We start from the raw sequence: 21,928 nt of genomic DNA on the forward strand, positions 1-21,928 counted from the left end.
AGAAAAAAATAGGAAAGGGGAAAAAGTAATACTTAAGCAATCCACATTGGCTGACATTTAGTTTTTTTTGCAAAAACCAAAACAAAGGACGATTTAGATTTTAGCATCTAGAAATTATTTTAAAAACAAGTCTGGCAGAAAGATAATTCAAAGTGAAATTATAAAATTATATAGTTTATTTCCCTAACAGTGAAATAAATAACTGATCACTTTTCATAAATGAACAGTTACAGTCTTTAAAATAAATTTTGAAAATTTCCATAATTATCAAGCTACAAACCAAATTACAACAATAGCTATGCCCTACACGTATATACGCACTCCAACTTCAACTTCTTTCCTATGCTCAGGCAGAAGAACTTGGATAAAGGAGTTTTGTTTGGATTTGTAATATAAAAGAGAAAAAATAAGAAAATGGACCTTTAAGAGCCTTTTAGAATTCATCTACAGTTTGAGAAAGGCAGAAAGGAATCAGAGAAAGCAAAGAAAATTTGAGGCTATGTCTGAATTATGCAGTGTTTCTATACTCTTCAAAGAAAAAACTTTCCAAAGGAAAAAGTGTGTGTGTGTGTGTATATATATATATATATATCTTATGATTAGCAATTATTTTGTCTATTAACAACACACAACTCTTTCATATCTTAAATACGTACTCTTTAAAAATTTCTCAGAGCCTCAACACAAAAACAAGCAAAAGAAAAAAATCATACTGTGGGATTTGCAGTTCTTAACTATTATAATATGTGAGGAAGCCACATAAAATAGAAGTGATTATCCATTGTAACTTATAAACATTAGTAGCATTAATTTATTCCAGAGATAAAACTGCTATAACTTTTAATTTATATCACACCCTTCTTCTAAAGAGTGTCAAGGGCTTCCACACATATCCTCTAACTTGTCTGAGGTTATTAAGTGAATCTATCAGCATCTTTACATACCAGCTAAAAAACTTAGGCCCAATGAAATTTTAAAAGCTGCCCAAGGTCAAATACCAATAACAGAGAGAATGGGAACAGCAGAAACTATCTCCAGCTCCTATCTAAATCCTCCCATTTTCTACCCTACACCTAGCCAATTACCATGTATCATAAACACTCAATAAATGCTGATTGAATGTTTAGAAACAGAGCTCAAGCCCAAGGCAAAATCCTAAGCCTAGTCTTGTTCTTGCTAAATTATGCTGTTTCCAAAGCCTAATAAGAAAAAAGTTCAAAATTACTGGAGCAAGTAAGACTATTCATTGTATCATTTTACTCATTAGCAAAGGAAACAAAAACAATCTCTATATGGTTAATCATGGAATTTAATAAATTAAGGTGCCAGCAGAAAACATTAAAGGATTTCCCCCAAAATGTTAACAGAAGCAACAAAAACAGCACCAATACAAGAAAATAAAGTCAGTGTGTATCATAAATATACTGTATAGTCTTCTCCCAAACAACATAACAGCCACTAAATACTTTTTGATTATCTACTTCATACAAAAGCAAAATAGCAATTACCTAGCATTATCATTTACATAAAAGTATAGCGCAGAGATCTCAATATTATACTCTTTTAAAATTAAAAAAAGGAACAGAAAAAACATAAAATGACAAGACTAGTAAAATCACCTAGTTGTCTATCAGAAAAAAAAATTAAGGAATTTGTAAAAATCACAGAGCTACGTATTTGAAAATATGGTAGAATACTTGAAATTATCTGTATAAGCCTGATCACCTTAATAAGTCCCAAAATGCTCAGAGAAAGCAAAGGCTAAAAAAACTACAGGTTGGTGCAAAATTAGCTGTGGGTTTAAAACTGCAATTACTTTTGCACCAACCTTTATCTTCAATGGCAAAAGCCACTATTACTTTTGCACCAACCTGTGTCTTCCCTTAGAAAAGAAGGATTCAGAAAGAATCGACTGACCATTTATAAGTTCAAACAGTCTCTCTCTTCTGAGCACCTGACCAGAAGGGAGGGAGTCAAAATAAAGGAAAGAAGGAAAGCAAAGGAGAGAAGGAAAGGAAGAAAAGAAGGAAATGGGGGAAGGGGAAAGTGAAGGAATAGAATGGAAGTGAAGGAAGCAAGTTCAAACAGAATGAGGAAAATAATAAATGGGTAAGAAGAACTATAAAATCTTCAAAATAAAAAATGTGATGGAAATCTACTTAGCTTTCTAAACTACAATAGCCACTCCGGTCTCCACTAAAATACTGATGAACCCGACCCTGAGCCCAGCTAAGCAACTATGGCAACTAAGCTGCTTTATATTTATAGGGGGGTTAGTAGACGTACAACAGCCACTTGCTATAGAACAGACCCAGTCAGCAGTACAGAAGTTCACAGCTTCAGCAAAGTTGTAGCCCTGGTTAAATCCAGAGTGATAGGCACGAGGAAATGTCACAACAAACTCGCCAGCACACTGATTGGTCCTGTACACCTAAATGCAAATTGGGAACAGGGATACAAAAATAAAAAATAAAAATAACAAACAGAGGAAGACAGATTTTATTAGATAATTTCAGATGCATTTTCTAAAACTGAAAACAATAAAGCATTAAGTTACACGTATCAGAAAATGATATCAGAAATAGCCAGAATTCTACCTTCTTAAAATAGTCACTGATAATAGATTATAATTCATGACAAGAATTAGCAACCAAAAGAAATTCTCAAAGAAAAAAACATTACTCTCAACGAGCTACAAGTTTCTTAAACTGATACAATTTTTACAATTTAGAGAATTTGTTTTATTCTTGTATCGTAAATAGTGGCAAAGAATAGAATTTCCTACTACTTTTGGATAATTTTTTGGAACTAACTAAATTAACTCACATGGCATATGAGACATCCCCAATGAGATGTCCCCAAAATCAGTTTTCCTGAAATCTCACTTTGTTTTACAATAATACTGTATGTCTCTTGAAAAGTCTCAGATTCTGGTATAAATTTATTCTTTAAAAACAAAGTAACATTATAAATGTTAATCTACTTTCTCTTTAAGGTTATGATGAATATTTGATTATCTATAGTAAACTTGTTAAATTTATACTTTATCAGGCATTAGCTTGAATTTGAGAAACATCTTCAAACTTAGGTTGAAAAGTGAAAAAGGTATTTGCAGTATATTTTTATTTCATTATCTCATGTATTAAAAGCTAAGAAATCTTTACATGAGAAAATAAGGATAAGCAAACTTATTAGTGATTAGTTATTAGGATAAGCATCCTTATTAGTTGTTAGTTATTAGGATAAGCATCCTTATTGGTTATTAGTTATTAGGATAAGCATCCTTATTAGTGATTAGTTATTAGGATAAGCATCCTTATTAGTGATTAGAGCCACCACTTAAAATACCTGTGCTTTGGTTAAATAGGGATAACAAAGAATATGAGATTTTTGTTCAAAGTAGGATGTAATATTTACTGAAAAAAGAAGGTTATATGAATAGGTAGCTGTACATAAAGAATGATTCATACTTTAACACTCCCCTTCTTAATCAGATAAAAGTTGTTCCCTGCAGAGTACAAATTCTAATTTGGCTTAAAGATGATATGACTCATTTCTAGTTACAAAACAAAGCATATGTTGTGATTCTATCTAATCAAAAGCTAAAATAACTTTAAATTAAAAATACTGGCTGGGTGCAGTGGCTCACACCTGTAATCCCAACACTTTGGGAGGCCGAGGTGGGAAGACTGCTTGAGCTCAGGAGTTCGAGACCAACCTGGGCAACACAATAAGGCTTCGTCTCTACAAAAAATACAACAATTAGCCGGGGGTGGTGGTGTGCTCCTATAGTCCCAGCTACTCATTAGGCTGAGGCAGGAGAACTGCTTGAGCTGAGCAGGCTGAGGCTGCAGTGAGCAATCATCGTGCCGCTGCACTCCAGCCTGGGCAACAGAGCAAGACCCTGTTTCAAAAAAAAAAAAAAAAAAGAAAAAACAAACAAACAAACAAACAACTGAAGGAAGACACCAAAAGACTCACAGGCACACCATGCTCCATTAGCACGTTGGGGTTCATGATGGTGACTAACTGATGCAGAAGATCAGGCTGGGATTCAAATAACTCAGGGGCCAGCTCTCTCATCACCTCCTCCAGTTGCTCTGCAGCATGAGATGGCACACCATACCATGTCTTTGGCTCCCCCCTAGCAAAAGAAGTAACTGTTTAGCTAGGCAGAACATGGTACCAATGAGGCTAGGGTATCTGATTCCAATCCACCAAATTATAATTAACTTGTCTTATTCCATGGTCAGATTATATGCCCTGAATTCTGGCAACCATCTTATAAACCTGTGCTGTTGTTCACAATAGGAGGTAAGTAAATAGTAGTATGTATAGGCAGATACAAACTTATCACCACAATTAAAAAAGCAACTCAGCACATGAACTCTGTAAGGCGGATCAGTGAAAACACCTTCAAACGGGAAAGACACTATATGAAAAGTAAGCACTGTCCCAAAGGATGCTGACACATGACCTTGATTCAGAGGTCCATGTGAATAATGGACATTTCAATTATCCCCACAATGATCAAAATAAGTCAGTGCTCTCTAGGATACTTCTAAATAGCTTCACTGAGTTCAATTTTACTACCCAAAGAAATAGGCCAAGGCTAGAAATTATTCAAACCTTAAATATACTTCTGTCTATAAACCTTAAAGATCAAAAACCTAGCATCATTAATCCACTAGACTTTAGTAGAGTTCATGCATGCTGTATTTTAGACTGTACATACCAGTGCAAGTAGTTGATGGAATAACTCCAGTGATCCTCAATGTGCCAGCAAAAAGAAGAGAAGCACATTCCCACATAGAGCCACGGCACTTTCATACCAGAGATGTCCACATTAATATGTGCAAGAACAGACTGTTCCAGGACAGGCATGTTATTCAAATTCCAACCAGAAAGTGCATATTCCTATAAGAGAAGAAAAAACTGTAAATGAAAGATCAGAAATGAAAAGTGCTCAATAGAAATGCCAAGGGAGTCTTCCCAGAAAAATTTTTTTATAATATTTATAATAGTCTAGTGCATACAATCTGTGCTCTTTGCTATCTACTACATGTAACTCATATAACTAAACATTTAATCCTACCTTCTGTCTATGTTCTATTTAGATTTCCCTTTATTTCAGATACCTCTGGTTTACTCCAAAGCACATGAGCAATTCTTGTTATTCTCCAGCCAATCAGGAAAACAGTATGAGACCCATCTTAATACAACATCACTATTTCTATTTTATAGCCAGTAGCATAATTTCCTAAAATGTTTACTACTATATTGATAGAATGGTGCTAGATACTGTAAAGACAAAATATAATATACATAATCCTGAACCTGTGACAACAATGAAGACTGACATGATGCAGAAAGTCACCGCCATCACTCCTAACCATTATACAAACACACCTAGAAATACCGGATAAATTATAACAATAAGACTGACAGGATGCAGAAAGTCACTACCATCACTCCTAACCATTATACAAACACACCTAGAAATACCAGATAAATTATAACAATAAGACTGACAGGATGCAGAAAGTCACCACCATCACTCCTAACCATTATACAAACACACCTAGAAATACTGGATAAATTATAACAATAACCAAAAAAACTTCATAGGTGAACCCAAAAGAAAAGGGAATTCCCAGTTTCTGGAAACAGAGTGGAAGCAAGCCATAATGAAAAAGGAAGCTGTTCCAAGAGTTTTCACAGGGGCTTCTACTTGGATATTGGCACTGGAGAAGGACTTTGAAACATCCATCTCTGCAGCCATATGAGGCTGTGACTTAAAGTGCTTATCATCCTTATGGAGAGCAGTTCTCAAAATGGGATCCAGAGGATCCACTAAGTCAAACTATTTTCACAATAATTCTAAGACATTATTTGCCTTTTTCACTTACATTTTTGCAGGAGTACAGTGTGAGTTTTCCAGGGGAAAGATGGTATGTGCTATCATAACAGATTGAATGCAGAAGCAGATATGAGAATCTGCTATTAAAAAGTTGATAACGGAATGTGGATGTCAGGAACTGGCAGGGGTGGGGGTAGGGTCATTATTGTGCTTACTGTTTAGAAGTTTCTGTAATACAAGTTAAAAATAAAAAACCCTCAAGGTAAGAAGTTAAAGAACCAATGACAAAGCTAAAGAGAATTTGTGAACTAGAAGACATGTTTGAGGAGATTATCTATAATGCAGCACAGAAATATATAAACTATCAAACTGTAATTAAGAGTCACAGAGAGGCGGGCTGGGCACGGTGGCTCACATCTGTAATCCCAGCACTTTGGGAGGGTGAGGTGGGTAGATGACCTGAGGTCAGGAGTTTGAGACCAGCCTGGCCAACATAGTGAAACCCTGTCTCTACTAAAAATACAAAAAATTAGCTGGGCATGGTGGCAGGCACCTGTAATCCCAGCTACTGGGGAGGCTGAGGTAGGAGAATCACTTGAACCCGGGAGGCAGAGATTGCAGTGAGCCGAGATCGTGGCATTGCACTCCAGTCTGGGCAACAAGAGCAATACTTCATCTCAAAAAAAAAAAAAAAAAAAAAATAGAGAGAAGCTGGGCATGGTGGCTCATGCCTGTAATCTCAGCACTTTGGGAGGTCATGGCAGGCAGATGACTTCAGCCCAGGAATTTGAGACCAGCCTGGTCAACATGGCGGGACCCCATCTCTACAAAAAACACAAAAATTAGTCAGGCGTGGTGGCGTGCGCCTGTAGTTCCAGCTACTAGGGATGCTGAGGTGGGAGGATCCCATGAGCCCGGGAGATTGAAGCTGTGAGCCGAGATCATGCCACTGCACTCCAGCCTGAAAGACAGAATGAGACCCTGTCTCACTAAAAAAAAAAAAAAAAAGTCACAGAGGATGGAATAACAAAGTCCAACACAGGTTTAACTAAGAATTCCAATAAGAAATGACAAAGAGATCTATTCCTAAAGTTCAACAGGCTAACAAAAAAGGAAATAAAAGAATCTCAACAGGTTATTACTCAATATGTTTTGTGATTGGTTGGTCAGCTGGCTGGCTGAAAAATAGTGAATTTCATTGAAGAGACAAGGTCTACAAACAAAAAGAACACTGGGAGGCCGAAGCTGGTGGATTACTTGAGGTCAGGAGTTCGAAACCAGACTGGCCAACACTGTGAAATCCCATCACTAGTAAAAATACAAAAATCAGCCAAGCGTGGTGGTGCATGCCTGTGGCCCCAGATACTCAGGAGGCTGAGGCAGTGCTTGAACCCAGGAGGTGGAGGTTGCAGTGAGTCAAGATTGCATCACTGCACTCCAGCCTGGGCAACAGAGCGAGACTCCATCTCAAAAAAAAAAAAAGTTACAATACAAGGTAACATATATAAAATTCCAAATACATATAGAAGAGAAAATACAGTTCTTCAGAGGACAATAAAACAGTGATCATCATGGGTTTGGATTGTGATACGGTTTGGATTTGTGTCCCTACCCAAATCTCATGTTGAATTGGAATCCCCAATGTTGGAGGAGGGACCTGGTGGAAGGTGACCGGATCATGGGGGCAGATTTCCCCCTTGCTGTTCTCACAATAGTGAGTTCTCACGAGATCTGGTTGTTTAAAAGTGTGGGGCAACTCCCGCTTCTCTCTCTTCCTCCTGCTCTGGCCATGTAAGACGTGCCTGCTTAGCCTTCACCTTCTGCCATAATTGAAAGTTTCCCGAAGCCTCCTCAGCCATGCTACCTGTACAGCCTGTGGAACCTGTACAGCCTCTCTTCTTTATAAATTACCCAGCCTCGAGTATTTATTTATAGCAGTACAAGAATGGACTAATAAAGATTGTTAGGAAAACTTCACAGCAAGGAAGAAATTGTGTTGAGCTTTGAAGGATAGATAAGATTTGAATAAACATTCTAGGAGGAAGAGCTACAAGAATGTAAAAGGTAAATTACAGAGAGAATATACTAGTCTAGCTGGTGAAAAGGCAGAATGGAAGAGTCATACTCAAAAACACAGGAAATAACATTAGAAAAAAAGATGAGATCTTTAATCTTAAGTTTTGGACTGAGAATCTGAGATTTATCCTATATGCAAAAGGGAAACAAAAGTTTTGAAAAACGAAACAATATGATAAACATAGAATCAAATATTTCTAAACTTTTTTTTTTTTTTTTTTTTTTCTGAGACAGAGTCTCACTGTTGCCAAGGCTGGAATGTAGTGGCACAATCTCAGCTCACTGCAACCTCCACCTCCTGGGTTCAAGCGATTCTCCTGCCTCAGCCTCCCGAGTAGCTGGGATTACAGGCACCTGCCACCATGCCCGGCTAATTTTTGTGTTTTCAGTAGAGACGGGGTTTCACCATGTTGGCCAGGCTGGTCTCAAACTGCTGACCTCAAGTGATCTGCCCGCCCTGACCTCCCAAAGTGCTGAGATTACAAGCATGAGCCACCGTGCCCAGCCTATTTCTAAACTTTTAATTATGTAAAATTTCAAATGTAAACAAAAGTAGACAAAATTGCATAATAAATTCCCACTGACCCATCAATCTTTAAATGTTAAGTGAAAGCAATATATTAGAGAGACTGCAGAGAGCAGCAGTATGCACAAAGGAGTTAAACACAGCAGGCCTGAGACTGGTGTCCTTTGAAAGGCCTACTAAAAGTTTGGCCCATGGCTGGCATCTAGACACTTGAATGGTAACAATTCCCTACACTAATATAAAACTTCCCCTAAATGATAAGAGTGGCTCACAGTGCCCCAGACTATTTGTACAATGTGGTTTATGCCGAACTCCTGCTTTCCTTCTAGGAGTTTGGAATTTTGGTATGTGATTCACAAAGGGTGCCCATGTCACTAGGCCCCAATAAAAGCCTTCGGCACTGAGTATCTAATAAATACACATGTAAAGCACTAAACACTTTACATGTGTTGCCATAATTTGTTACTGGTGTGATTAAGCACACCCTATGTAACCCCACTGAGAGAATACCCTTGGAAGCCTGTGCCTGGTTTACTCTAGACTTTGCCCATGCATTGTTTCCCTTTGCTGATTTTGCTTTGAATTATTTCACTGTAATAAATCATAAGCATGAGTCCTCCCTGAACATCACTGAACCTGGGAATGGTCTTGGAGACAGCCAATACAAGATGATACTGTAGTCATACAACATCGATATACAACCACAGTATCATCTCAACATGTGATAAGGACCTAAGCAAGAATGGCTGTAGTGGGAATGCAAAGAGTCCTATCCTATAGAAAGCTTTAAAAATGAATTAACAAAATTTAGTCAATGACAATACGGAACAAGGAGGACAAGCAGAAAAAAATCTTTCCAACATTTCAAGTCCTATACTTACTTTTACTTCTCAGAAGCCCTGTTGGTAGAGCACACTATATTCATAAGACACAACTTCCGGCAGGCGCAGTGGCTCACACCTATAATCCTAACACTTTGGGAGGCCAAGGAGGGCAGATCACCTGAGGTTGGGAGTTCGAGACCAGCCTGACCAACATGGAGAAACCCCATCTCTACTAAAATACAAAAGTAGCCGGGCGTGGTGGTGCGTGCCTGTAATCCCAGCTACTCGGGAGGCTGAGGCAGGAGAAACGCCTGAACCCGGGAGGCAGAGGTTGTGGTGAACCGAGATCACACCATTGCACTCCAGCCTGGGCAACAAGAGCGAAACCCCATCTCAAAAAAAAAAAAAAGATACCAGAGAGGTGTGTTACCAGATACCAAAAGGGTAACTCATATCACAGAAGCTCAACACAAATGTATAATTCCCAGTGAAAAGCTGGTAGTTATCTGCTATTTTACCAGAGTAACTTTCAGAGAGTAATAAATTTATATAAAGTATAAAAAGTTTGAAAATTTCATACACCTTGTCTAATTAGTCCCTAAAATCCTTTTGTCATAAATGGGTTCTCTCCTATCATCTTATAACAAAAACAGAGTCCTGAGTAAAACATTTTTGCTTAGAGAATAAACAGCAAATCTGCAACCCAGTCAACAAAAGGCTTCACTGCCTGTCTCTTAATACTTTGGTTGATGTCTTTAATGCCTGGGAATCAATGTTTCGATCTATTTAAAACTAAAAAGAGAAAAGTTTTAAACTTAGGACATTTAGCAAAATAATTCCAACAAGTTAATCCAAAAACAATTACTTAACTCAAAGAGTCACAGTTGGAAGACAAATAAAAGTTATACTAGGCCAGCTGTGCAAACACCTATGTTACATAAAAAATAATACAGGCAGCCAGCCAATACACCCTCCAACACCAATGATTCTCATCTCCTGAAATTCAGAACCTTGTATAACCTCCACCTACACCAAAGGGGACTGACCTATGTAACCAATAAGATATTGCAGATATTAAGAAGTCTGATTTTTTTTTTTTTTTTTTGAGACAGGATCTCACTCTGCCATCCAGGCTGGAGTGCAGTGGCACGATCACAGCTCACTGCAGCTTCAACCTCCCCAGGCTCAAGTGATCCTCCCACCTCAGCCTCACAAGCAGCTCCAACTACAGGCGTGTGCCACCACACCCAGCTAATTTTTGTATTTTTTGTAGAGACAGGGTTTCACCATGTTGCTCCCAGGATATTCTGGACCTCCTAGACTCAAAAGATCCACCTGCCTCAGCCTCCCAAAGTGCTAGGATTATGGGTGTGAGCCACTGCACCTGGCCAAAAAGTCTGACTTTTGAAGTTGGGTTATAAAAGACACTGCGACTCCATCTGGCTCTCAAAAGCCCTATGTAGAGGCCTACATAGCTAGAAGCTGAGGCCTCCTGGCAACAACCTGTGAGTGAGCCATTTTGAAAGCAAATCCATTAGCCCCAGCCAAGCCTTGAAGAGACTGTATCCCATGGCAACCTCATGTGAGACTCCAAGCTAGAAGTATCATTAAAAAACTATCATTATCGGTCGGGCACGGTGGCTCACGCCTGTAATCCCAGCACTTTGGGAGGCCAAGGCGGGCAAATCATGAGGTCAGTAGTTCGAGACCAGCCTGGCCAACATGGTGAAACCCTGTCTCTACTAAAAATACAAAAAATTAGCTGGGCATGGTGGTGGGTGCCTGTAATCCCAGCTACTAGGGAGGCTGATGCAAGAGAATCACTTGAACCCGGGAGGCAGAGGTTGCAGTGAGCTGAGATCGTGCCACTGCACTCTAGCCCAGGCAACAGTGCGAGACTCCATCTCAAAAAAAAAAAAGTTACCATTAGCACAAATGCTTGACCCACAGAAACTATGAGATAATGAATATTTGTTATTCAGCCACTAAGGTTAAAAGTAATATGTTACTCAACAACAGAAAACATCAAACAGCCAGGAACAAAACATGCATAGACCATCCATCTAATAATCACTATCAAGGTCAAAAGCTGCTCCTATCTAACAAACACACGGTTATAAGCCTGCATGTCTCCACATTCTTACATGAAGTTGGAGTAAAAGCAGAAATAGATAAATGAGTATGTTTTCATAAAATTCATACAAAATTCAATAATGGAGGCAGGATTACTATTTACATTCTTAATATTAGTTACTTAGGGTTGATACAAAATAATCTTTAAAAATTCTGTGATCTGTAAAACCTTAGAAAATGTAAATATCTGCTCAAGAACAATTTAAAAATTCAGAACAGAAAATTCAGAAAAAGGCAAAAGCTAAAAAATGAAGTCTCTCTCTAATAATGAGATCACTACCTTCCATTTGCCAATGGAAGGGTGTGAAGACATTCAGGCTGATACATTTCTTTATAGATACTTATACAAACAGGTTTAAAATTCAGTGACATTAAACATGTATACATTCCAACACTGAACTGTTCCTATAAAAACCATCCCCATATAATCTAGGTTCTCCATCCTGTTATAATCATTCTCTTTCTCCCTTGGTAAATCCCAAAGTCTATTCTCTAATCAATATTATCCTAACTTTGTTATCCTAACTTGTGGTCTACCATGACAAGAGGGGAAAAAAAATCAGTAACATGAGGATAGAACCAAATAACACTAAAAACTAAATCACAAACACACAGCCAAAAAAACCAGAATAATTAGATTGTTATAACTAAAAATAGCTAACACCAAAAGGCCATAATAGAGAAATGGAGGCTGGGTGTGGTGGTTTACATCTCTAATCCCAGCACTTTGGGAGGCCAAGGTGAGCGAATCACGAGGTCAGGAGCTCGAGACCAGCTGGGCCAACATGGTGAAACCTCATCTCTGCTAAAAATACAAAAATTAGCTGGGCGTGGTAGTGGGCACCTGTAATCCCAGCTACTCAGGAGACTGAGGTAGGAGAACTGCTTGAACCTGGGAGGTGGAGGCTGCAGTGAACCAAGATGGTGCCACTGTACTCCAGCCAGGCAACAGGGCAAGACTCTGTCTCCAAAAAAAAAAAAAGAGAGAGAGAAATGGGGGGAAAAAAAGACATGGGACACAGAAAACAGCAAAATGGGAGACATAAATCAACCATAGCAATAATTGCATTAAACGTAAACAGACTAAACAATCAAAAAGCAACTGTCAGCTTAGGAAAAAAAGCAAGATCCAACTATATGCTATCTACAAGAGACACACTTCAGATTCTGAGACACAAACAGCTTCAAAATAAAAGAATGGAAAAAGATACACCAAGCAAACGGTAACCATAATAAAGCTACAGGGGCTATACTTTTATTTATATATCCTCTGTACTATGCAACTTTTTTTATCATGTGCAACTCTTTTAATAGGAGATTAATTATTGCCAATTATAGGGGGAAAGAAAAAGTGTCAAGAATCAAAGTAAAGAGAAAAGAAATGAATTACCATCTCAATTCAGCTTTACAAATACAGGTCATCTCCTACGTGATAGAACTGTATGTATATGTTACACTTTAAACACATATTTGACAATCTACCCACTCGGGTGTTGAAGGAAACTTATTTCTGGACCTACCAATAAAATGTGATTTTTTTTTCCTCTTGGAGACAGAGTCTTGCTCTGTCGCCCAGGCTGGAGTGCAGTGGCATGATCTCGGCTCACTGCAACCTCCGCCTCCCAGGTTCAAGTGATTCTCCTGCCTCAGCCTCCAGAGTAGCTGGGATTACAGGCAAGCGCCACCACGCCCAGCTAATTTTTGTATTTTTTTTAGTAGAGACAGGGTTTCACCATGTTGGCCAGGCTGGTCTCTAACTACTGACCTCAAGTGATTCACCTGCCTCGGCCTCCCAAAGGGCTCGAATTACAGGCATGGGCCACCGTGCCTGGCCTAAAATGTGATTTAAAAAAAAAAAAAAAAAACCTGGGGAGGGGCGTTCGAAGATGGCCAAATAGGAACAGCTCCGGCCTACAGCTTCCAGCGTGCTCAACGCAGAAGACGGGTGATTTCTGCATTTCCAACTGAGATACCTGGTTCATTCACTGGGACTGCTTGGACAGTGGGTACAGCCCACAGAGGGCTAGCTGAAGCAGGGCGTGCATCACCTCACCCTGGAAGAACAAGGGGTCAGAGGATTTCCCTTTCCTAGCCAAGGGAAGCCATGACAGACTACCTGGAAAAACGAGGCACTCCCGCCCAAATACTGCGCTTTTCCCAAGGTCTTAGCAACTGGCAGACAAGGTGATTCTCTCCCATGCCTGGCTCCGCAGGTCCCACACCCACAGAGCCTTGCTCACTGCTAGCGCAGCAGTCTGAGATCAATCTGCTGAGGCAGCAGCCTGGCTGGGGGAGGGGCGTCCACCATTGCTGAGGCTTGAGTAGGTAGACAAAGCACCCTGGAAGCTCAAACTGGGTGGAGCCCACGGCAGCTCAACAAGGCCTACTGCCTCTAGACTCCACCCCTCTGGGCAGGGCATGGCTGAACAAAAGGCAGCAGACAACTTCTGCAGACTTAAACATCCCTGTCTGACAGCTCTGAAGAGAGCAGTGGTTCTCCCAGCACGGCATTTCACCTCTGAGAATGGACAGACTGCCTCCTCGAGTAGGTCCCTGACCCTCATGTAGCCTAACTGGGAGACACCCCTAGTAGGGGCCAACAGACACTTCATATAGACAGCTGCCACTCTGGGACGAAGCTTCCAGAGGAAGCATCAAGCAGCAATATTTGCTGTTCTGCAGCCTCCACTGGTGATACCCAGGCAAACAGGGTCTGGAATGGACCTCCAACAAACTCCAACAGATCTGCAGCTGAGGGTCCTGACTGTTAGAAGGAAAACTAACAAACAGAAAGGAATAGTATCAACATCAACAAAAAGGTCATCTATACCAAAACCCCATCTGTAGATCACCAACATCAAAGACCAAAGGTAGATAAAACCACAAAGATGGGGAGAAACCCGAGCAGAAAAGCTGAAAATTCTAAAAATCAGAGCGCCTCTTCTCCTCCAAAGGATGGCAGCTCCTTGCCAGCAATGGAACAAAGCTGGATGGAGAATGACTGATGAGTTGGCAGAAGTAGGGTTCAGAAGGTCAGTAAAAACAAACTTCTCCGAGCTAAAGGAGGATGTTCAAACCCATCGCAAGGAAGCTAAAAACCTTGAAAAGAGATTAGACAAATCGCTAACTAGAATAAACAGTGTAGAGAAGACCTTAAATGACCTGATGGAGCTGAAAACCATGGGACGAGAACTTCATGACACATGCACAAGCTTCAATAGCCAATTCGATCAAGTGGAAGAAAGGGTATCAGTGATTGAAGATCAAATTAATGAAATAAAGTGAGAGGACAAGGTTAGAGAAAAAAGAGTAAGAAGAAACAAACAAAGCCTCCAATAAATATGGGACTATGTGAAAAGACCAAATCTACATTTGATTGGTGTACCTTAAAGTGATGGGGAGAATGAAACCCAGTTGGAAAACACTCTTCAGGATATTATCCAGGAGAACTTCCCCAACCTAGCAAGGCAGGCCAACATTCAAATTCAGGAAATACAGAGAACACCACAAAAATACTCCTTGAGAAGAGCAAACCCAAGACACATAATTGTCAGATTCACCAACGTTGAAATGAAGGAAAAAGTGTTAAGGGCAGCCAGAGAGAAAGGTCAAGTTACCCACAAAGGGAAGCCCATCAGACTAACAGTGGATCTCTCGGCAGAAACCCTACAAGCCAGAAAAGAGTGGGGGCCAATATTCAACATTCTTAAAGAAAAGAATTTTCAACTCAGAATTTCATATCCAGCCAAACTAAGCCTCATAAGTGAAGGAGAAATAAAATCCTTTACAGACAAGCAAATGCTGAGAGATTTTGTCACCACCAGGCCTGCCTTACAAGAGCTCCTGAAGGAAGCACTAAACATGGAAGGGAACAACTGGTACCAGCCACTGCAAAAACAAGCCAGATTGAAAAGACCATCAATGCTGTGAAGAAACTGCATCAATTCATGGGCAAAATAACCAGCAAACATCATAATGACAGGATCAAATTCACACATAGCAACATTAACCTTAAATGTAAATGGGCTAAATGCCCCAATTAAAAGACATAGACTGGCAAATTGGAAAAAGAGTCAAGACCCATCAGTGTGCCGTATTCAGGAGACCCATCTCACGTGCAAAGACGCACACAGGCTCAAAATAAAGGGACGGAGGAAGATCTACCAAACAAATAGAAAGCAAAAAAAAAGCAGGGGTTGCAATCCCAGTCTCTGATAAAACAGACTTTGAACCAACAAAGATCTAAAGAGACAAGGAAGGCCATTACATAATGGTAAAGGGATGAATTCAACAAGAAGAGCTAACTATCCTAAATATATATGCACCCAATACAGAAGCACCCAGATTCCTAAAGCAAGTCCTTAGAGACCCACAAAGAGACTTAGACTCCCACACAATGATAATGGGAAACTTTAACAACCCACTGTCAATATTAGATAGATCAATGAGACACAGGTTAACAAGGATATCCAGGACCTGAATTCAGCTCTGCAAAAAGCAGACCTAATAGACATCTACAGAACTCTCCACCCCAAAGCAACAGAATATACATTCTGCTCAGCACATTGCACTTATTCTAAAATTGACCACATAATTGGAAGTAAAGCACTCCTCAGCAAATGAAAAAGAACAGAAATCATAACAAACTGTCTCTCAGACCACAGTGCAATCAAATTAGAACTCAGGATTAAGAAACTCAAATCAAAACCGCACAACTACATGGAAACTTAACAACCTGCTCCTGAATGACTACTGGGTAAACAACGAAATGAAGGCAGAAATAAAGATGTTCTTTGAAACAAATGAGAACAAAAACACAACATACCAGAATCTCTGGGACACATTTAAAGCAGTGTGTAGAGGGAAATTTATAGCACTAAATGCCCACAAGAGAAAGCAGGAAAGATCTAAAATGGACATCCTAACATCACAATTAAAAGAACTAGAGAAGCAAGAGCAAGCAAATTCAAAATCTAGCAGAAGGCAAGAAATAACTAAGATCAGAGCAGAACTGAAAGACAGAGAGACACAAAAAACCTTCAAAACATCAATTAAATCCAGGACCTGGTTTTTTGAAAAGATCAACAAAATTGATAGACCACGAGCAAGACTAATAAAGAAGAAAGGAGAGAAGAATCAAATAGATGCAATAAAAAATGATAAAGGGGATATCACCACCAATCCCACAGAAATACAAACTACCATCAGAGAATACTATAAACACCTCTACACAAATAAACTAGAAAATCTAGAAGAAATGGATAAATTCCTGGACACATACACCCTCCCAAGACTAAACCAGGAAGAAGTTGAATCTCTGAACAGACCAATAGCAGGCTCTGAAATTGAGGCAATAATAGCCTACCAACCAAAAAAAGTCCAGGACCAGATGGATTCACAGCCGAATTCTACCAGAGGTACAAAGAGGAGCTGGTACCATTCCTTCTGAAACTATTCCAATCAATAGAAAAAGACGGAATCCTCCCTAACTCATTTTATGAGGCCAACATCATCCTGATACCAAAGCCTGGCAGAGACACAACAAAAAAAGAGAATTTTAGACCAATATCCCTGATGAACATCGATGTGAAAATCCCCAATAAAATATTGGCAAACCGAATCCAGCAGCACATCAAAAAGCTTATTATTCACCACAATCGAGTTGGCTTCATCCCTGGGATGCAAGGCTAGTTCAACATACTCAAATCGATAAACGTAATCCATCACATAAACAGAACCAATGACAAAAACCACATGATTATCTCAATAGATGCAGAAAAGGCCTTTGACAAAATTCAACAACCTTCATGCTAAAAACTCTCAATAAACGAGGTATTGATGGAATGTATCTCAAAATAATAAGAGCTATTTATGACAAACCCACAGCCAATATCATACTGAATGGGCAAAAGCTGGAAGCATTCCCTTTGAAAACCAGCACAAGAGAAGGATGTCTTCTCTCACCACTCCTATTCAACATAGTGCTGGAAGTTCTGGCCAGGGCAATCAGGCAAGAGAAAGAAATAAAGGGTATTCAATCAGGAAAAGAGGAAGTCAAATTGTCCCTGTTTGCAGATGACATGACTGTATATTTAGAAAATCCCATCATCTCAGCCCAAAATCTCCTTAAGCTGATAAGCAACTTCAGCAAAGTCTCAGCATACAAAATCAATGTGCAAAAATCACAAGCATTCTTATATATCATTAACAGACAAACAGCCAAATCATGAGTGAACTCCCATTCACAATTGCTACAAAGAGAATAAAACACCTAGGAATCCAACTTACAAGAGATATGAAGGACCTCTTCAAGGAGAACTACAAACCACTGCTCAACGAAATAAAAGAGGACACAGCAAATGGAAGAATATTCCATGCTCATGGATAGGAAGAATCAATATAGTGAAAATGGCCATATTGCCCAAAGTAATTTATCCATTCAACACCATCCCCATCAAGCTACCAATGACTTTCTTCACAGAATTGGAAAAAACTACTTTAAAGTTCATATGGAACCAAAAAAGAGCCCGCATTGCCAAGATAATCCTAAGCCAAAAGAACAAAGCTGGAGGCATCATGCTACCTGACTTTAAACTATACTACAAGGCTACAGTAACCAAAACAGCATGGTACTGGTACCAAAACAGAGACATAGACCAATGGAACAGAACAGAGCCCTCAGAAATAACACCACATATCCACAACCACCTCATCTTTGACAAACCTGACAAAAACAAGAAATGGGGAAAGGATTCCCTATTTAATAAACAGTCCTGGGAAAACTGGCTAGCCACATGTAGAAAGCTGAAACTGGATCCCTTCCTTACACCTTATACAAAAATTAATTCAAGATGGATTAAAGACTTAAATGTTAGACTTAAAACCATAAAAACCCTAGAAGAAAACCTAGGCAATACCATTCAGGACACAGGCATGGGCAAGGACTTCATGACTAAAACACCAAAAGCAATGGCAACAAAAGCCAAAATAGACAAATGGGATCTAATTAAACTAAAGAGCTTCTGTACAGCAAAAGAATCTACCATCAGAGTAAACAAGCAACCTACAGAATGGGAGAAAATTTTTGCAATCTATCCATCTGACAAAGGGCTAATATCCAGAATCTACAAAGAACTCAAACAAATTTACAAGAAAAAAACAAACAACCCCATCAAAAAGTGGGCAAAGGATATGAACAGACGCTTCTCAAAAGAAGACATCTATGCAGCCAACGGACACATGAAAAAATGCTCATCATCACTGGCCATCAGAGAAATGCAAATCAAAACCACAATGAGATACCATCTCACACCAGTTAGAATGGCGATCATTAAAAAGTCAGGAAACAGGTGCTGGAGAGGATGTGGAGAAATATGAAAACTTTTACACTGTTGGTGGGACTGTACACTAGTTCAACCATTGTGGAAGTCGGTGTGGCGATTCCTTAAGGATCTAGAAGTAGAAATACCATTTGACCCAGCCATCCCATTACTGGGTATATACCCAAAGGATTACAAATCATGCTACTATAAAGACACGTTCACACGTATGTTTATTGCGGCACTATTCACAACAGCAAAGACTTGGAACCAACCCAAATGTCCATCAATGATAGACTGGATTAAGAAAACGTGGCACATATACACCATGGAATACTGTGCAGCCAGAAAAAACGATGAGTTCATGTCCTTTGCAGGGACATGGATGAAGCTGGAAACCATCATTCTCAGCAAACTATCACAGGGATAGAAAACCAAAAACCGCGTGTTCTCACTCATAGGTGAGAAGTGAACAATGAGATCACTTGAACACAGGGCGGGGAACATCACACACTGGGGCCTGTCAGGGGGTGGGGGGCTGGAGGAGGGATAGCATTAGGAGAAATACCTAATGTAAATGAGCTGATGGGTGCAGCAAATCAACATGGCACATGTATACCTATGTATGAAACCTGCATGTTGTGCACATGTACCCTAGAACTTAAAGTGTAATAAAATAAAAAATTTAAAAAAAAAAACCTTATGGTGTCAAACTCGTTATAGGGGAAAAAAAACACGCATTCAGTTAGGTGAGTTGAAGAAAAGAAAAAAAAAATCAGCTTCTAGACTTTTTTTTTTTTTTGAGATACTGTTTCACCTCGTTGCCCAGGCTGGAGTGCAATGGCGCAATCTCGGCTCACTGCAACCTCTGCCTCCTGGATTCAAGTGATTATCCTGCCTTAGCCTCCCAAGTAGCTAGGATTACAGGCATGTGCCACCACGCCCAGTTAATTTTTTATATTTAGTAGAGACAGGGTTTCACCATGTTGGTCAGGCTGGTCTCAAAATACTGACTTCAGGTGATCCACCGGCCTCGGCCTCCCAAAGTGCTGGGATTACAGGTGTGAGCCCCCACGCCCGGCCATCTTCTAGACTTTTTTTTTTTTTTTTGAGACGGAGTCTCGCTCTGTCACCCAGGCTGGAGTGCAGTGGCATGATCTCAGCTCACTGCAACCTCCGCTTCCCAGGTTCAAGCAATTCTCTGCCTCAGCCTCCTGAGTAGCTGGGATTACAGGCGCCCACCACCATACTCGGCTAATTTTTGTATTTTTAGTAGAGACGGGGTTTCACCATCTTGGCCAGGCTGGTCTTGAACTCCTGACCTCGTGATCCACCCACCTCGGCCTCACAAAGTGCTGGGATTACAGGCGTGAGCCACCACGCCCATCCTGGATTTTATAACAGAAAGAACTAGGCAAAAATATTAAACTGGAGTTAAAATTTTGAACTAATTAAGTTAGCTTTTTTTTTTTTTTCCTTTTTTTTAAGAGACAGGTTTTTCTTCTGTCACTCCTGGCTTCAGGCAACCTTTCCACCTTGGCCTCTCAAAGTTCTGGGATTACAGGTGTGAGTCATTGCACTCTGCTTAAATTAGTTTTAAAATGCAGAGCTGGCCGGGCGCAGTGACTCACGCCTGTAATCCCAGCACTCTGGGAGGCCGAGACAGGGGATCACCTGAGGTCGGGAGTTCGAGACCAGCCTGACCAACATGGAGAAACCCCATCTCTACTAAAAATACAAAATTAGCTGGGCGTGGTGGTGCATGCCTGTAATCCCAGCTACTCGGGAGGCTGAGGCAGGGGAATCGCTTGAACCCGGGAGGTGGAGGTTGCAGTGAGCCAAGATCGCGCCACTACACTCTAGCAGGGGCGACAGGAACAAAACTCCTCTCAAAGGAAAAAAAAAATGCTGAGTTAATGGCCAGGCACAGTGGCTCACGCCTGTAATCCCAGCACTTTGGGAAGCCGAGGCAGGCAGATCACCTGAGGTCAGGAGTTCAAGACCATCCTGTCCAACATGGTGAAACCCTGTCTCTACAAAAATACAAAAATTAGCCGGGCATAATAGCGGGTGCCTGTAATACCAGCTACTCGGAAGGCTGAGGCAAGAGAATTGCTTGAACCCAGGAGGTGGAGGTTGCGGTGAGCTAAGCTCGTGCTCCAGCCTAGGTGACAGAGTGAGATTCCTTCTCAAAAAAAAAAAAAAAAAAAAGAGTTAAATAATTTTTCAAAGTATTCTGAATTCATTGTTTTCAAAACTGAAGATTATTTATACTGCCAAATCCTACGTATTTAATATTTTAAGTTAATGTGATCCCTTAAGATAGTTTTCTATGCAAAAGCTAAATCAGCTTGGGGGTAAGCGAAAGTTTGGATAAATCTGCACCTCTTCTTCTGGCAGAATCTTTCTCCGCCCATCCTTCACCGGAAATCCACTTCCAAAGTCTTTTGAGGAGATATCTGCTCCATATTCCACAATAACATCTTCTTCAATGCTGCTTACCAGCCGCCAAAATTCCTTTTCTACTAGTTCTGTGGGAACCATCTACACAGGGAAAAAAAAGATGACAAATTATTAAACCACTATAACTATAACCCATATAACATAATACACAGGATCAAGTAAACACAAACCCATGATGAGATTAAAAATCTTCTGATTCCCTAGAGCAGTAAAGACCGAGATCCTAGCTTTTTCCAATGAGAACAGGGAAAAGCTGAGACAACTCGGACGTTCAGAAAAACATAATGAACTGTGCTGCCCTTTTCCGAAAGAAACTGTTTCCCAAGTATGGACAAAGATGAACTAGGAAATCAAGGAGGAATAAGGAAATGTAAACAGCAAGATTAAATTTTTTTAATAGCTTCTATTTTATGCCTTTTATGATTTTAACACAAAATTTCATTTTCTTTTTGTTTTTAATTATACTTTAAGTTCTACATTGGGTATTTCTCCTAATGCTATCCCTCCCCTAGCCCCCTACTCCCGGACAGGCCCCGGTGTGTGATGTTCCCCTTCCTGTGTCCGTGTGTTCTCATTGTTCACCTCCCACTTATGAGTGAGAACGTGGGGTGTTTAGTTTTCTGCTCCTGTGTTAGTTTGCTGGAAATGATGGTTTCCAGCTTCATCCATGTCCCTGCAAAGGACATGAACTTATCCTTTTTTATGACTGCATAGTATTCCATGGTAT

General features: G+C 40.0%; 1 protein-coding gene across 3 annotated transcripts in view; it reads right to left on the minus strand.

Annotated features, from left to right (window-relative positions):
- The window catches only part of KDM5A (lysine demethylase 5A), a 118,047-nt gene that overhangs the window by 56,097 nt on the left and 40,022 nt on the right, over positions 1-21,928 (minus strand). For all 3 annotated transcript variants that reach the window (XM_008973823.6, XM_055095209.2, XM_063593252.1), the window contains exons 10-13: positions 21,124-21,282; positions 4,736-4,917; positions 3,982-4,144; positions 2,312-2,431 (exon numbers count right to left, since the gene is read on the minus strand). In XM_008973823.6, the coding sequence (XP_008972071.2) occupies positions 2,312-2,431; positions 3,982-4,144; positions 4,736-4,917; positions 21,124-21,282 (624 nt within the window). The remainder of the gene's footprint in view (positions 1-2,311; positions 2,432-3,981; positions 4,145-4,735; positions 4,918-21,123; positions 21,283-21,928) is intronic.

The sequence above is a fragment of the Pan paniscus genome, chromosome 10, assembly GCF_029289425.2.
Source record: "Pan paniscus chromosome 10, NHGRI_mPanPan1-v2.0_pri, whole genome shotgun sequence".
NCBI classification, from domain to species: domain Eukaryota; kingdom Metazoa; phylum Chordata; class Mammalia; order Primates; family Hominidae; genus Pan; species Pan paniscus.